At 35.3% G+C, this 19,189-nt stretch overlaps 1 protein-coding gene across 2 annotated transcripts in view; it reads right to left on the reverse strand.

Moving 5' to 3' along the window:
- The window catches only part of LOC112044315 (ETS-like protein pointed), a 210,684-nt gene that overhangs the window by 51,922 nt on the left and 139,573 nt on the right, over positions 1–19,189 (reverse strand). For both annotated transcript variants that reach the window (XR_008251953.1, XM_024080129.2), the window contains one exon: positions 9,750–9,866. Coding sequence is in view for 1 of the 2 variants with exons in the window: in XM_024080129.2 (XP_023935897.1) it covers positions 9,750–9,866 (117 nt within the window). In the remaining variant the exon portion in view is untranslated. The remainder of the gene's footprint in view (positions 1–9,749; positions 9,867–19,189) is intronic.

Here is a 19,189-nt window from a genome sequence, read left to right on the forward strand (position 1 = left end):
CTCTCATTCTGAGAGGAGACTCGAGCTCAGCAGTGAAATAAAAACGATAAATATGTATCAATAGTTTGTCGAGACGTGCATTTTCAAAGACGCATGTGGAAAGCTACATTAGAAATCACTTTTATCAGCAGAGGCCCGCTAGGCTTCAAGGTCAGGCAACTTCCGGCGAGTGATGCAAGTTCCGGTGTTAACCAACGGTTCGCCGCCCGGTTAATTGTTCTAGAGGTTGCCACATTCGATCGCTTTTATTTTATCGACTGAGATTTTCGTGTCCTAATCTTGGGAAAAGACTATTCCGAGATTGAGGACGGAAATCCTCTTCGGACTACGGTATATTAACAGCGATTAGTTACTTTTAAAACTGGAAAAACACTGTTATATCTACCTATTTTTTAATGTATACTGACTTTTTTTTATTGAGAGAGTAGGTATTAAGGAACTTAAGCTAACTTATCCTAATAACTGTGCAAATCATGCCCCCGTTGCATGGTGGCAAGAATACTGGCTGCACAGGCAGGCTGATCCTTTGCGCAAAAAATGAGCCAGCCCTTCTGTCACCCGTCGATATCAATACTTATTATAAAGTTTGTGAGGTTTTATTTTTTACTAGCGAACGCCCGCGACTTTGTCCGCTTGGAATTCAGTTTTTCACAAATCCCGCGGGAACCATGATTTTTTCCGGAATGAAATGTAGTAACTACTGAAGCGATTTGGCTGAAATTTGGAATGGAAATAGATTTTACTCTGGATTAACACATACTTTTTATACTGAAAAAATCCATGGTTTCCCGATATTAGCGAAAACTGATGATTTTGATGATATGAATGTTTGTTACTCTTTCACGCCTCAACTAATGAACCGAATTAGCTGAAATTTGATAGTGAAATATATTATAGCATGGATTAACACATAGGCTACTTTTTATCCCGGAAAAATCCATGGTTCCCGTGGGATTTGTGAAAAACTAAATTACACGCGGACGAAGTCGCGGGCGTCCGCTAGTTTATACATAATTGTAAGTATATCCGTACTTTGTTAAAATCCGATTGCATCTTGGCTATTATAGACTTGACTACGATGACCACTAGTCCCGAGTATCGGAAGAGTTTCATTGTAGTCAATATCGTAACAACATTGACTACAATGTAACGAGTCGCTGAACACAATGGCCACAAGTACCTACCTATATATATATATGAACTGCGGAAAATCCCTATACCTAACACTTGTAGGTCTTTCGATCCCTATTTAAGAGACCTGTGCATTATCCGAGAAGACGATGTACTCTATAGTTAAAATTTATTTTAGGGTTAATTTACAAGAATTTTTGAAACGTCAGGTAATGTTATTAGATTAGTTATAAATAGTCGATTTTTTTTATTACGATAGTGTTTTGTATTATATATATATCTATACTAATATTATAAAGCTGAAGAGTTTGATTGTTTGTTTGTTTCATTAAAAGCGATAATCTCAGGAATAATAATCTCACTGGTCAGATTTGAAAAATTCTTTCAGTGTTAGATAGCCCATTTATCGAGGAAAGCTATAGGCTATATTTTATCCCCGTAATCCTACGGAAACGAGAACCACGCGGGTAAAACCGCGCGGCAGCTAGTATTTTGTATGAATATTGTTAAAAATTTGTAAAAAATATTGTTAAGAATTAAAAAAAAGGAGAAATAAATAAATGAAAGACAGAAATTAGTTAAAAACATAAAATTAAAGTTACGAGAGTTATAAACGCGTCTTGGTCCATACAGAAGAGACTATAGTCAAGCGATATTTACATATTGAATTTTACGAACTCGCCAAATTAAGTTATTATCAGTGAAAATTACCAGCTTGTCTTTTCTTTTATTGTTCGATTAAGGAAGATCGTAAAGCTTAATAGCTTAACGAATTGACATCGCTTTTCAATTAATGTAAAAACTCTGCCATTAAATGCAGGTAAAGCAAAAAAATCTTCATTAAAGGTCTTAGCATGCTTTGCACTCAAGATTTATATCTCCAACCAAGCGGCATCCTTGTGTTCTCAGCGTAATTTTCTAATAGCGTTTCATCTATGTATAAGTATTTTCATTGAAATAGTAAAAACGTTAATATTATCTTCTATTACGGTCTAAGTAATAAAAAGTTTGCTTTTATGCTAGGTAACAGACGGCGTCAAAAAACAATAATTCTTAATTCGATACGTAGCTAATATGTATTTTATTGTTCATATTCATAAGCAACCTATATTCGGCTCACTGTTGAACACGAGTCTGCTCTCAGAATTAGAGGGGTTAGGTCAATATTACACCTCGCTGGCCCAATGCGGATTGGCTCTTAATTCTTCTAAATAATTTCATATTTTTTGTCATATTACAAACTTCTTGCTATAAATAAATTGATTATCAATACATATAAATAAAATTTAAGTGTCTGTCTGTGATATATGTAAAATAACAATGTTTTATTGTTATTTAAACGCTAAATCGGTGGTAACTAGCCACGGCCAAAGCCTCCAGCCAGACCTGGACAAATTAAGAAAATTTCACTCTGCCCAGCCGGGGATCGAACCCAGGACCTCCATCTTGTAAATCCACCGCGCACACCACTGCGCCACGGAGACCGTCAAAAAGCCTCAAAAGCCTTCCGAAAGTAGACCAACTATAGTAACAACTATAGTAGGTAGTAGTAACATTTTTGGTTTATATTTTGTAACTAAATGTACGACAGGTATTACAAACTTTAATTTTCAATTTTTCAAGTTCGCGATGTAAATGCGTTTTTGAAAATGCTGTCGCGAATGCTAAGTGGGTTCCGTTCAAATGGAGTTATGTGTTACTTGCATAAAGTCAATTTGGAGCATGTCAATATTTCCATTAGGGGTAACATTTTGGAGCGAGTTTTCCAAGCACGTAATTTAGGTCTACTTATGGATTCTGGCCTTAGGTTTGAGGATCATGTGGCAGAGGTAGTTCGAAATTGTTTTTATCGGCTAAAAATCATTTATAAGGTCCGTGATTACCTCTCTCAGGAACTACGTATAAAATTGGTCGAATCTTTGGTATTGTCAAAGCTTAACTATGCAGATGTTGTATTTGGTCCTCGACTTCTGTGTAGAACCAAGCGCTTAATACAACGAGTACAAAATGCTTGTGCTCGTTTCTGTTTTAATGTCCCGCCAAGAACTCATATTACTCCATTTTTGAACCATCATAGTTTGTTAAAGATGAGAACTAGAAGAAAGTTACATTTGGCGTGTTTACTGTTTGGAGTTATTAAGGAGGGTAAACCACTGTATCTTCTTCATAAACTCACTTGGGCGGCTGATGATGAAACCGTGCGTCGCAGCTGCCGACATCAATTTCGGGTTCCCCCTCACCGTACTGCCGCGTTTAGAGGGTCATTTACATACTCCGCTACTAAATGCTGGAATAATATTCCCCCACCAATAAAAAAAATCAAGTCTAAATTTAAATTTAAAAAATTATTGAACCGATTTCTCCTCGACAAACAGATGGAATTCCAGCATCATGTGGCGGAGTTTTCTTTCTTATAGCAAATATTTATATATTATACTATGTGTAACTTATATGTGTAATCAATATTATATTTAATAATGTACAAATTTAGTAATTATTCATTCATATTACATTTTTATATAAATATTCTTTTTCTTTTTTTTTTTATTTATTATGTAGTTATAGTAAGTAAATATAATAATAATAGTATAGTAGGTAAATTTAAACTTGGGAATAAATTTGATTGTTGGTTTTAATACTGTAGGTACTTTAATGTTATATAATTTTTCTTTTTGTTCTTTTTTATATGTTTTAAACTAGTTATATGTTTTAATTTGGTTTTGCTTTAAATATAGGTTTATGTTGCCTGTTTTCATGGTGGCACTTAGAACTGGGTCCTAGCTGAAAATCAGCGCTGTATGTTCTTTGTTTATGGGGAGCATACAGCAATATGCTGAGCTAGGACCTTTTTCTAGGTTATGCCACATATCGCAGGGTATTATTCTTAAATAATTGTGGTGTGTGGCATAATGTAGTAATAAATATATTTTCTTTCTTTACTAGTTACAAATGACGGTCGGTCGGTGTTTGACTTTTTCTCCGAGCGAAAAGCGGTACGAGAGCGGGCTAATAATAAATAATTACTTTAATTACGGCTTTTAATGGCCGCCTTCGGGACACGCTGGTTGTGCTACTGGATACTTCGACCCTGTTTGTAAATGACTACGCGGTATAACGTAATAGGTGCCTGCGATTTTTGAAGTAACGTTTTTGTTGGTCATTTTCATGCTTTCTTGTTGTGGTAATATGTTTTTTATTAGCGGACACCCGTGAATTTGTCAATCTTAATCTGGTCCTGTCGCGAAATCCGTTTTAGCGGCCTCCCTGCCAAATTTACATCAAGCTGTTTTTGAGATTTCTTGGTGAGTGATTTTTTGCTTCTACGAGTGTACCTACATTTAGATTCTCTATAAGTATAATATGACAAAACTGTTTAACTTTTTATCATCGTTTTCTGTCATTTTCTTCAAGCGAATCCTTGAATCCAAAGGGTCTGTCAGACCAAGGTCTATTCGTTGCGGAGCAAAAAACGTTAAAAATGTGGCCACGAGTTCCAATCACGAGCATAAATATAATCTAGTGGGAGCCTTCGGCCGTGGCTAGTTAGCACCAAACTGGCAAAGACACCAAGCTATTTAACGTTCCGGTACGATGTCATGTAGAAACCGAGAGGGGTGTGGATTTTCATCGTCCTCCTAAAAAGTTAGCCCGCTTACATCTTAGATTGCATCATATCATCAGGTGCGATTGTAATCAAGGGCAAACTTGTAATAAAAAAAATATGTTTATTAAAAACGTTTGTCCGTCCGGCGCAGATGTCATATACGTTGCTTGGTAAGCAAGATCTAAATCCTACGAGATTGTGCAAGTACGACCTGAAGATGCAGGAGAGTCAAGTGTCCCCACCCTCTACTGGCTAAACGGTTACCAGTATGGATACGTGAAAAGAAGTACGTACCTACGGATACGTGAAAAAAATCACGAAAGTCCACGTGGTAGTATAAAACAAGCATGAACTACGTCTATTAGATAAATAAATATTAGGTTACATATATAGGTATATAGATTTTTCTTCATGTCGAGTTACATTCCACAGTAATTCGATGTCTAGGATCTATGTGGAATGACTCAATCAATAAAAGTGTTAGGCATGTGATAATATTTATATCGTTTGATAAATGTGTTAGTTATGTGTTAATATGGTGCTAAGTGCGACGAGCTTTGGTGTCAATAGGTCATTATCAGAAAGCTTCGTAGTAAGTAGACCAGTACATTAGATAAAGAAAGAGGTTAATAAAGACATCACTTTTTATTGCGTTTTTTGTTTGTTGACGAGGCTTTTTAGTAAAGTTTATTCATACCCTAGTTAAAACATGTCTTTAATTTCATGAAAATTACATCTTTTGAAAAAACTACGAGTTTCCACTATGCAAGAGCAATTTATTCAATCAAATTGATTTTTTTAAGTATTCATTATCAACCCATATTCGGCTCACTGATGAGCTCGAGTCTCCTCTCAGAATGAGAGGGGTTAGGCCAATAGTCCACCACGCTGACCCAATGCGGATTGGAAGACTTCACACGCAGATAATCAAGAAAATTCTCAGGTATGCAGGTTTCCTCACGATGTTTTTTCTCGTAATATTTAATTTCTTAAAATGCACACAACTGAAAAGTGTGAGGCGCATGCCCCGGATTCGAACCCACATCCTCCGGAATCTGAGGCTGTGGCTATCACGGCACTGTTTTTTTAAGTATACCAAATGAAAATAATAAATTAATTGTCATTTTTTTCCCAAATAAATCTTACAATTTGTTTAAGTATATATATCATAATTATTAATTTCTAAAATTTACAACAAGCTCCGAATATATCTTTAAGGTCGTACTTTATATTCGTTTTAAAATGATTTGATCTCTCAGGTGAGATGAGTCAATCGTGTGACCAGATGCTGCTGATACAGGATGATTATAAAATTGCCTTCATAAATCTTTATTAGACGGGTTTATTACGCTCTAGGTCACAGATGACAGTCGGCTATGCTAAGTTTGTAACAGTGCCCATTACGTGGCATACGCATGTGGCATACAGTCTATGAGAGGTGTACCTACATATACTGCGGTAACTATAATAAATGATCAGCTCTGTGTCATTGTGTATAACAAACGAGAGTTTTATTGGAATATTTTTTATTTTTAGGGTTCCGTAATCCACAAGGAACCCTTATAGTTTCGCTATGTCGGTTTAGCGCAGAGACTATTATTACTAGAAAGCTGTAAATTAGCATTTTATTAAGGTTTCTTACTTTGCATGTAGGGAACATGCATGAATTTTTTATGGTCTATCCCATGGTAGGGATCGTATCATTATTTTTGTGCATTACCTAAGAGATTCAAGTGCTGACTTTGTCTACGGAACCCAACACTGTGCGTGGGCCGACACGCACTTGGCCGGTTTTTTCAAATAGTAATATCAGACTTAGGTGTCTGAGTAGTAGTAAAATATAATGCGTGTGATAGATTGATGTGCTTATTGTAGCCGCCAAGCAGTGTTGCTCTGTTCTGCAGGCATATTATGTACTAGCTAACGCCGCGCGGTTCCACCCGCGCGGTTCCCGTTCCTGTAGGAATACGGGGATAATATATAGCTGAAAGCCTTCCTCGATAAATGGGCTATCTAACATTGAAAGAATTTTTCAAATTGGTCCAGTAGTTCCTGTGATTAGGGCATTCAATCAAACAAACAAACTCTTCAGCTTTTTATTATTAGTATATATTTTATCTCGGCGTACAACTCAAACACGACGTCGTTTTTCATCATATTTTTTCATTTTAAATGAATAAAAAACTTCAAACAGTTTAGTTTAATTCATATGCGTAATTAAAAACAGTTGATATTATATCACAAGATGACCTAAAGAGGATCTCTAGGTGTTTAATTGAATAATAAATACATTTTAAAACCGGTTGCACTGTGTTTTGTGTTATGAGTCACTTTATTAGGCTGAACAATTTATAACACTTGCTGATACGTAATTTGAGTGCAAATGTTAAAATGTGTACATTTGTACCTTAAGCCTGTTTTTATCAAAACAAAGGCTATAAAAGTTAATAGATAATAATTTATTTATTTTTCTATCATCCGACGAACCCATGCTACAACCCAGGTCCGACAAAAACTCTCTACGTACGTTTCACCCCGAACCGGAGCATCCCCAGGAGATGTTGACTCTACAACGTGCAATTGCAAAGTTAATTTTTAACACCGATCACGACTTACGACCTGGGTTTGATTTCAGATTAAGTGATAGGTTCATAATTATCAGGCAATTTTAAATATGGCCAGGCATCTCTGTCGTACCCATAGGATACTAGCGGACGCCCGCGACTTCGTCCGCCCTTAGACCTCCTTAATCCGGCCCTCTTGCAAAATCCGTTCTTAGCGGATATATAATAACTGTAAACTACCTCCCTGCCAAATTTCATAGTTGCACGCCAAGTGGTTTTCGAGATTTTGTGATACTGAATGACCTTTCGCATTTATATATTAAGATAAAACTTAAACCCACCTGCTGCTGAGTTTCATGAAAAGAAAATCAGCTCAATATTTCATACGACCTAAAACCTCATGATCGAAAGATACAAGGTAGAATATACAAATCATAGGAACTAGGTAGTTAGTTTTACATTATGTAAACATACGGATTTAAAATAGAACCTTCAAAATTTTCAAGTTCACGAATGTACCTTGTTATATCTACTACTAGTTACACCCGCGTAGCTCCCGTTCCCGTGAGAATAAAGGGAAAAATATAGCCTATGACACTCACGAATAACGTGGCTTTCCAATGGCAAATTAATTTTCAAAATCGATTCAGTAGATCCACCTACCAGAGAGAGATTACCCCTACAATACCGCAAACTTTACCTCTTTATAATATTAGTGTAGATTTTGCAGTTTATCGTGATATGTTGTCAGATTATGATGATGATAATGCAATAACTGGCCGCTCATACGGTCGTCCTGCGTGATTTTCCCGGTGACGGAAGCGCGAATAGACACGGCGCAGACGCACGCACTTCCGGCGCGACGGGCGTCGAACTCGTCACCCGTGTGTTATGGCATAGCTCTATGTTGTCTATGCTTTTATTACAGGTATTGTTGAACGATTGCTCAGTAAATTCTTTTTTTTATTCTTTGACAAGTTAGCCCTTGATTGCGATCACCCCCAGGGCTGCCAATCGTACTACAATATATAGCATTGTACCTACTATATTTTCTTTAAGCGTACTATATTTTTTATTGGTAAATATGAAAAATACTATATTTTTCTTAAGAAATGTTGGCAACCTTAATGACACCTAATGTTAAGTGATGTTAAGTCTTAGATAAAAGAGGTACACTGGCACATGTTTATTCTAGTCGTCTTTGCAGGTATGGTGGTTACTATTGCAGTTATATCAGCGAACTTTCGTTGTTGCGATTGGAAAGGTCGAAAGCAGGAGTATGATTGATTATTTGTCTGTCTCTCCTTTGATGGATATTCTATTTGTTAGTGGGACTGATCAAACTTCAATATCCAAACAGGTGTCAAGCACTCGAGATCGGTCTGCCCCAGCGGTCATCCATTGACGGAGTTCGGGGTCGTATCTCGTCTCCCCAACGCAAGATTAGATGATGAGGTTTTAGAGAGTAAAAGTCGGACATCCGTGCTTCCCGTGGTGCATTGGAATCTCTATGAGTTCTCCATAATGAAGAAAAATTGAGCTTTACATGTTGAGTTATTCTTATATCCACATGAATATCGTTATTAAAATTAAAAAAAATATATGAGGTATTATCAAACGAACCGAAGAAATTTTATTGTGTAATAATAAACCCAAATGTAATCCATTTGTTTATTTATATTTAACATTTACAACTCTTTTGAATGGCTGTGTCGAAATGTGCGAGCGGTGATCCTAAACATTTTGTTCCCGTGTTTCTGATCTATTGCAACTAAGTTTGAAAAGTATATTTTTGTATTTTTATTGCTTTTTCTTCCTGATCATAAAATGGCGCGCTCCAATGACTGGGCGATACAAAATGAAATATTGTTTATACAACTATAAAATGAAGTCTACCATAATTCGGTAGTCATTTTATATTAATTGGTGTTTGGTTTTAAGAAGAAGATGACGCGGATGAGGATATTTAAAAAAATAGAAATGTTGTGTTTGATTATATCAGGAAAGCTAAAAGCCAAGGAATAAAATAACAATTGTTTATATTACTCTTTAGATTATTCATTCAACTTAGATGATAAAGAATTTAAAGAGTTGTTGAATAGAATGTCAGATAGTTAAACCTGACACGTATCGGTAATCATTTTTATAATGTTGTAAATTTAATGGTTATAGACTATTAATTAGTAGTCGCCAGACGTACCTATAATGTATGACTGATAACTGATAAGTTATTTCCCTACTACCATTACTTGAAATTCCATGAGACTTAACAGTCTAGTTAATGCACACAGAGCAACTGTTTGTAGGGTTTAAAGTCTCTGTTCGTTTTCGTGTTCTACGAAGAGTAGTCAGGGCATCAGATGGGCCAACTGCTGGTTCAGCAACTACTAATATACAAAGAAGATTACTTAGATAAACTCGATTAAGAAAAATGGGAAACATTGGATTACCTTTGGGCACGCCGAGGCGCAGCTGTTCCTTCTCCCAGGAGGCGAAGGTAGCCTTCAGCGCCTCGGCCATCTTCTTGTTGGTGCCGGGCGTGAGCGGCGGCACCTGCGACGGTATGTCTGCAACAACAAACACACTTTTTATACTTGACGTTTTATATGTTATTTTTTTTCTTCGGAACAAGAGCATCAATAACACTGAGAGATCATGGGTTTGATGCCTCATTAGACTATTGCCGTACCTACTTCTACCAAAGTCTTTGCGAATAATAATAATAATAATTAGGTGAGTAGGAGAAATGGTTGGAGACTTAAATGTTATATATAAAATTACCCTATTTTCATCAGATGATCTTTTTATGTTAGGTACGAGTATATTGGTTTCATGAACAGAATAGTTTTATCAATATCGCTAAAGCTATCAAACATGACAAAAAAATCATAGTTCTATCACTATATAAAAGATTCATGACATAAATCGAAATATCCAAAATTATATAGATAATATACGATGATGATCAAAAACGAAGTAAGTGATCACAAATTCTTTAATTATTTCGTAGCTCTTAAAAGAGTTTTAATTAAAAAAGCATTTAAAAATCTGGTTTTGATGCAATTACATGCTTTTACATTAAAGCTTATCAGATAAATAGGCTATATAAACAGCGATAACACTAAGGGTGCCTCCAGATTGAACGATCGATGTATTTTTATCTTCGATCGATCGAAACTCGTCTTTGACAAAGATTAGACCGCGTGTGGCATTCCCTTTACATTGGATGCTAATAAAATTGTTTCGTGTTTGATGTTTTTTGGGCTCCTGGTTTTAAGTTTCAATAATATAAATTAATGTGATCGATATGCTTTTAATAATAAAACAAAATAATTAAATGCTAATCAAATACAGTTTTTTTTTGTAAATCATCGAGTGTGGTCAAGATTATTCGATGCATGATATTTTTGATTTATTTTTGTTTCTCTTGTAAATGCTGATAAATTTTAGTAGTAGCAGAGCTTTTTGTGACATTGCTCGTCCGGGGAAATACTACTATCATCTACTAACGATCAGGTCATCTGCTCGGTCCGTCAAAAATTACTCAAAAAGAAACAGTTTCTGTATACGATAGATTTCTGAATAAAACAAAATCATGTCATGTTGTGACGACCACCGGGCTAATTCATTAACTTTGACATAAGCTAGTTGACATATACGAAATTAAGATTCTATGTAGCAAATGTCATCCGCTGCTTACTGGTGGATAGTATACAGTATGTTGTAGATGACATTTTGTCAATTGATTTGATGTTTGTTTTAATAGCCCATTGGATGTGACCTCTGCCTCCGATTCTGGAGGGCGTAGGTTCGAATCCGGTCACCTCCAACTTTTCAGTTTTGTGCATTTTAAGAAATTAAATATCACGTGTCTCAAACGGTGAAGGAAAACATCGTGAGGAAACCAGAGAATTTTCTTAATTCTTTGCGTGAGTGAAGTCTGCCAATCCGCACTGGGCCAGCGTGGTGGACCATTGGCATAACCCCTCTCATTCCGAGTGGAGACTCGAGCTCAGCAGTGAGCCGAATATGAGTTGTTAATAAAGACCAAAATAGTGACTAGGCCAGCTGTAAGTGGGTCTGCAATAACTACTGTTTCTTAACTTATGCATATTGTTACGAGACCTGAATTTGTGTTCTTTAAAAAAAATAATAAAAACAAATAAAAGTATATGCCGATAATATAAAAATTTATAGTATCGATTCAATTGATTTACTGGTATATCTAAACTAAACTTGTAATACAATAAAGTTCAGCGTTTTATAAACACCGATAGAGATAAGGGTGCGTTTCGAATAGGCGCATATAGTTGTTCGTTATCTCCGATCTATCGGAGGGAACTCGTTTCGGTCGAGATTGACAAAGATTACAGGGCGTGTGGCATTCGCTTTGTATGTAATGGTAATGACATTGCTTTGTTTTGAGTTTTGTGGCCACTGGTTTTACCTGCTCCTCATTATACACGAGTGAGTGAAAGCATTACCTTATTCAAGAGTACAAATGAACTACTTAATCGGAGTTATCGGACTAATTTTGACAGACTAGAAATAGAGATTATAAATATTCGACAAAAAAAGAACAAAAATATTTTTAATTATTTTAAAAATTATTTTACCAATAGAAAGTTACATTACCAGCGAGAAACATAATCTTCGTTTTATCCCTGTATTCCCACGGAATCGGAAAATACGTATCTTATACTAACTAATACTAGCGTACGCCCGCGACTTCGTCCGCGTGAAATTTAGTTTTTCACAAATTCCTCGGGAACCATGGATTTTTCCGGGATTATAATTTCAGCCAAATTGGTTCAGTAACCAAATATCCATACAAATTTTCGCGTTTATAATAGTAGGATTGTAACGATCTATTTAAATAACTAAATTTGTGCTATTGTATATGGGGTAATCTCTGGATCTACTGAACCGATTTTGAAAATTCTTTTGTCACTAGAAAGCCACGTTATTTGTGAGTGTCATAGGCTGTATTTTATCGTCATACTTCCACAGGGGCGGAAACTACACGGGTGAAACCGCAGGCCGCTACTATTGTGTAGTCATAGATATGCATTTAAAAACTTCTAGATACGTCAGTCTGTGTAATTATTTATATAAAGTAGTTAGGAGATCTAATGATAAAACTTCGCAATATAAAGGAAGCTATCAGTTAGCATCAGTGCTGAGGCGCTAAAGTTAATTAGACCGATTGAGAAAATAAGTACTTTAGATGTACAGTGGGCAGCTAAAGGGTTTGATTAGAGTAAGCAAGCGATGGCGGCGAAATTGCTGATCATTGATTATAGGTGTAATACCAGTTACCAACGGCTCGCTTTTCCCCCATTAATCTTTAGCTTTCAAGACATTCACTCTTTCAACTATGTTAAGTTCCTTTCAATGTATGTAAAACTTAGAGACAAAGTATTTAAATGCTGCTTTATGTTACGGCCTCCGTGGCGTGGTATGCACAGTGGATTTACAAGACAGAGACCCTGGGTTCGAACCCCGACTGGGCTGATTGAGGTTTTTTTAATTGGTCCAAGTCTGTCTGGTGAGTCTTCGGCCGTGGCTAATTACCAACCTTCTGGTAAAAAAGTACCGCCAAGCGATTTAGCGTTCCGGTACGATGCGGTGTAGTAACCAAAGGGGTGTTGATTTCATCCTCTTTCTAACAAGTTAGCTTTCTTATTGCATCATCACTTACGATCAGATGAGATTGTAGTCGAAGGCTAACTTGTAAAGAATAACAAAAAAAATATTTATTAGACGCATCACTACAAAGAATAGTGTAAGTAAAACTTACAGTATTTTTTGTTGAGCAATTTTAATATTATGTAGAAACGATTACTTTAGATTGAGATGATATTTTTATATAATTTACAACCTATTCCGGTATCTTCACGTCGGCATCAGTCACATAATCCATTCGAATGTTCAATTTTTATTACAAACGACATAAACCGTATCGGTGACATCAAAGCTCTCCAGTGACAGATTATTGCTGTCCAGCGGTACATCCTCTAATCAAATGTGAACCTCATCGGACGATCGTTATCGACGTATTAATTACTTCATCTGCGCTATTTATTTAACTGGGTAGGTAGTTTTAACTGGGTAGGTAGTGAACAAATTAATAGTTGATTTCTTTCTGGAGTCTGACGGCTTGGTATAAAATAAATGGGAGATAAACAAGCGAGATTGGAACTTGTGTGTGTAGTGTACGTACACGGGCTTCATTCATAAGTGCGTCTGGTTTGTTGTACTAGTGTGCGTGGGTGTGCGGTGGTGTGCGCCGCTTGCACACCTGCCGACCAGTTCTGAGATGTTGAGATTTGTACTGCTCTCCCACGGTCGGTGCCCGCTCCGATCTTCTAGCTGAACCGTTCTGATATCATTTAAATGTTTTATATACTCACTCGGTTCTGTGTATCGCAAAAAATGCTCACTTGTGAACCAATTAATATGTCACACATGACGGCTTACATCGCCTTAATTGATAGATTGATTGAATTGTTTTATCTATTTTCACTAGTACATTACGCATAAAAAGGTGTATGATTTTGTTTATGTTAAACAGTTCATGTTGATTTGCATGGGAACACATTCTCAATCAATTAATATCTGATGACAAATTAGACCGGGAGATGAATGTCAAATATTGTTTTCCAAGAGCAATTTCTTTACTTCCACCGTTGACATGTTTGGGAGAATTTGATCCCTTAGATGTAAAGTTAATCATTCATACAAATAATATAATTATTCACTATTCACAGAACAGAATTTTAAGTCAAAGATACCATGCGTAAGTAAACCAAACATACCATAGATTTACGAGTTCGCAGTAACGCCATCTATCTACCCTCTGAAATTGCGGTGGATTTTGTGTTTTTATTTATCCAATTTAATAAGTTTTACAATAATATTAAAACTACGTACCTACAAATCTATAACTACATATTATAAAAATTAAAAATACTAAATTTAAATTATATCTAAAGGCTCAGGCGTCGTAGAATTCGTCCGAATCGACATCGACATTCATACAAATTGTATTAATAAAGGATCAAATAATAAACAGAATGCCAATACCTTCTTGGGTAGTCTGCTACAAAAACTGCACGATAGATTATTACGTATGAAGTCAATGAGACAGACTTGTTCCTTTCGCTCAACGATTCTTTCCACGTTCGCAATAACTGTTGGGATACGCGTTCGTGAAAACGTTCACATTATTATAAGAATGATCAGAATGGCATTGGCAACATTGTTGACAGATGAATCGTATCATTCATTCCGTGCGGCATAAACTTATTATATCCCATTAATAAATATATTAAGTACGTATAATCTTCTACAACTATAACATGCGCATTTCGAATTGCGGTTTCCAAAGAATGAGGATTGATGGTATACATAGTCTCCAACAAGAAGGGATGCGCAATTCATGTAGAATAGATCGTTGTCAGCAGGACAGATTTTCATGGGACTTTATAATAGTGTTACCCGTTTTAGCAGACTCTGAAGTGATTACAAAAATAAGAAAACTAAGGTTATGATTCACAACATTTGTCAGGACAACTTAATTAACAAATCAAACTGTAACCAAAATAAGACCCTAGAATGGCGGAGAATGAGTGAAGTCACACACTTGTGAACGTTGTGTGTAGGGTTAAAGGCGGCTTTGACAGATATCTCCCCTTTTCCACTCAAGTCACTCTCCCCGCCTATTCCAACCCATAAAAATTACACAACAAGAGATGTGGACGGCTCGAACGCCACGAGCACACTGAAGCCGTCCGTTCCGCAAGTCGTTGCAACGCGGCGAAGACACCAGATATTGTAATTTGAAAATATATTGTGTTGAACTTCAAACTCTCTAAAGTACCCTCAATATCAAGGTCGTTCTCATATTCGAAAGCTAAAGGGTTCAAAACCGTCTATTTAGACTATTTTGTATCACAGCTCAAGCTTTTAGTTGTGACAATTTACATGTTTAAAAATGTCGTTAAAACTTGGTTAAACACGGCCGATTTAAGAGTTAAAGAAAAAATCCAAACGTTTTTTTAAACAATATTTACTTAAGCCCATTAAAGTACTTTACTAAGATTGTGGACTTCAATATGGTTTACAGCCTCATTATAATCGAAGGAGCTATCGAGGCTCTAAAATTAAGTCTAATTTGTTTAAAAATGTCCCAATTTTGTCCCATTTTGCAGATGGGCACAGGATTGAAAAGGTAACAAATACTTGTAGTTACGAATCACGCGGCATTAATTGTACTGGTACATCGTGATTTACTCCTCGGAGCCGGCAGCTGCGTTTGACTCACACATCCTTGCAGCGGAATACCATAGGAACGATATCCTTATATCTAGATAGAAATCACGCTTTGTAAGCTGTGATTGTAACTGAGATATAATTGTGAGCCCCGAAGAATGAACTTGTGTTAAAGATTATTGGCAGATTTTTTACAAGCTATTATTTACTTTCCAATGTGGGTCATATTTGGACGCTAAATTAAACTTACTTCCTGAAGTTCTGATGGACTAAAATTTGGCCTAATAATGCAATCGGAAGGTGGTCACAGGAACTCATGAACTATACAAACCCTACAAGTTTGCAAACACTGTAGGGTTATAAGAACCTATAAATAAGAGCTCATTTTATATACTTTATTATAAAAAAACTTGTTTTGCTTAATATTATATGAACATACATTCATATTCGTAGTTAATTGTATTTATTTATAAATATAACAAGTGTAGGTAAAAAATGGGTTTCGAGGGAAATCTGAAACGAATAAAAAGTAAGGTAAATTACACTTTACTTTGCTTGATATTTTTTAATAGTTTGATTGTGTTAACTTTAGAATATATAATTTCATAAGATAATAACGATTACGAATAAACGATCGCTAAGATATCTAGCGTTTAGATACTGGTCTGGTAGAATATTAAATAACATCGTCACTTTATATCACGTGAGACTAAAGTCAAGCGCAAATTTGTCGTTGAATAGATAAAAGGCCAATTCGGGACGGTGTGAAAATTACAAATCTAGTTTTAGACGAGGAAAAAAATAAGATAAACTGTCGTGCGAAATTTAAATCTCCACATATAATAGATTTGATTTGAATAAAACTTGGTTGATTTACTTTATTGGTTTTGAATTGACGAGGCCTGTTTTATTTGCTAAATTTTTTGTTCACAAAGTTTAATCGGGCATAGTTATTAGTATCGAAATCAATTTGGCTTAGCATGTGATTAAAGAAAGATTGGACATCGTAAAATCGATGAAATGATGATGTCTAACTGGTGCCCAATACTTTGAATGACACTTTTACGATATCCGACGTAATAATTGTATATCCTCTTTCCTTTAATGTTTGTCTTGACCTTGCCAGACTTAGAAGTTGTTTGTTGTGATATGTGAATATCTTTTGCTTGAATCCTTACTATAAAAGCCTTTAAATTAACAAAAATTTTTGGTATAGAACAGGAAACAAATTAACGTATTCGTCTTCAGCTCATTACTACTATTTATTTTTAGATTTGTTAAATTTGTAAAAAGTTTTGTATCGAATCGAATCAAATTTGTATTAGTTTTGTAAAAATTCGTTACAAATAACGATTTTAATTAATAAAATTTATTTTCACCTTCCATAACTTAAGAAAAGGTAATGAAAGCAAGGTCCTAGTGTTGTATAAAAAACAAATATCACTAGGTGTATCACGCACACCTGCGAGTAACACATTAACACAATATACATTATTGTATAGTATAATTTATTCTTGTTTTGTCCATTTAAGTACATTCATTAATAAGAATATAAATAAGTCATTGGTAATACAATGAGTAATTCCTTCGTACTATCTGCTTTACAATGTTAGATTCAAGGATTATATATTTTAAATAAATTATAGTTAGATTAGTTAGTTACTTAGAAGATATTAACTATATAGTTTTATCACCATGCTTTTCACTGTCTCCAAGCAAAGCTTTGCTTCGGTTCGTAAGTCGTGTTATTTTTGTAATTAACACTATATTTTAACAAGGGCGGCAAAATTTTGATAAGTATTTTTATTTTTAATTTTATAGATCTAGTTAATTTATTTTAATGTATGCGTATTTTATTACTTTATTTGTACCTTTTGAGTTCGGTAATTTAGGTTAAAGGGAGCTGTGCTTTATTCCTATGTTTCTAGCGAGTGAGTCAATTTATGAAAACGTTTACTTAAGTACAAGTAGACATCTGCTTGTGATATAATAATAACTTTTAGTATAAAAACAGTAGAAGTTATAGTATTGGAATTACGAGTAGGTATATCGTATTATAACTGTAGAGAAGGGAACATTTAAACAGCATATTTGTAGTAGAGCAAGGTTGATGAAAAAAGGCAAAAATTAAAAGAGGAATTCGCAAACAGGGTTTCATTTACCAAAGGAATGGTATATTGAAGTGACAAAAACGACGTAGCAAGAGTTCCGTTTCCGTCATTAAGGTAATTAATAAATGATTTGGGCCTAATTGTCGTGTACGGCTTCCGATGATCATCATCCGCCCAGCTGGACCTTAACTGTACTTGTAAAGATCCCGCAAAAATGTTGATAATTTAAAAATCCGACAAATTAAAAGAGCAGGACTATCTTAGCAACATCCATGTGCCCTCAGAGCTATTTGCATTGTCCTTGTAATACTGGTTGTTCTTAAGTATTTGAACACAAACCGGGTTGACGTCGTGGGATTGTAGGACGTATTCTTTGGGAGTTTGCATTGCAGGGCAATGTTCAGTTATGTTTTGTTAAGGATGACTTTGTTCTAACATAAGGTGGAATGTGGATGATCTAGTTATTCAGTTCAACTAATAAAAAATATTCGAGTAGTATTTTTGCAAGGATTACAAGGCATTACCTGGGCCTGTCGGCCTAGTAGGCGATCGAACTGATTTGGATTTTGTTGAGCGATAGTCATTCCGGCATATAGTCTAAAACTTATAGTTGTGGGGAAAGTTATGTAATAGAAGAAAACATTAATACATATCAGGTAACATTCACAGCTGCATCTACTACTATTTTTAAATTGTATAATCTATAGTATCTACCTACTTTTTATTGTCTTGTGCTGAAACATAATTGTATGTGTTTGCAGCAAGTAAAGGCATTTTCGGTTGTCTTTAACTATGTAATGAGAAACTTCAAGTATCGAGAGTCTTCATTTCAGAATCTTGACAAAAACTTATAAGTATGGGGAAAATTATCATGGGAAAACATCAATATAGTGCATTTGTAAATACTATAATAAATATAGTAGTTTTGCAGTGTAATATTTTTTTTTTAATTGTCTAGTGCAAATGTTTGTAGCAAGTAAACGCATTTTCAGTTGTATTTATCTATGCGAAGAAAAACCCCGAGTCTCGAGATTACTCTTAAGTAGGTATTAAGTGCTGTTTCTCAAAGCGTTTATTGTGAGTTGAAACACGTGTTCCGTACAATAAAATGTAAGTGTCCACGGAAATAAAGACAGTTTGAGTTTTTCTGAGCACTTCAATGCACATATTATAGCTTAATGGACGCAAGACTGCGGTTTAAAGTCCCTTCGACTTGTTAATGTGGTTGTGGATGGCAACATTTGTTTGTTGCTTTTTGCCGCCAGGAATTTGAGTTGGGAAACGAAAGCTCTGTTTCAAAGCATATTCTGATACAGAATTCAGGGTTAGGTAAGTTTGGATTACCAATTTGCGATGCCCGAATCTTCGTAAAGAATCTTAGTTTCATTATGATCATAAAAAAATGAAAAAACAATTACATTAAGTTGGGAAGTAATGAATAGTAATAAATAAGATTTTCCTACAAGCTAAAAAAAATATGATCATTGCTTCTTCAAATATGAAAT

This window comes from Bicyclus anynana, chromosome 21 (genome assembly GCF_947172395.1).
Source record: "Bicyclus anynana chromosome 21, ilBicAnyn1.1, whole genome shotgun sequence".
NCBI lineage: Eukaryota > Metazoa > Arthropoda > Insecta > Lepidoptera > Nymphalidae > Bicyclus > Bicyclus anynana.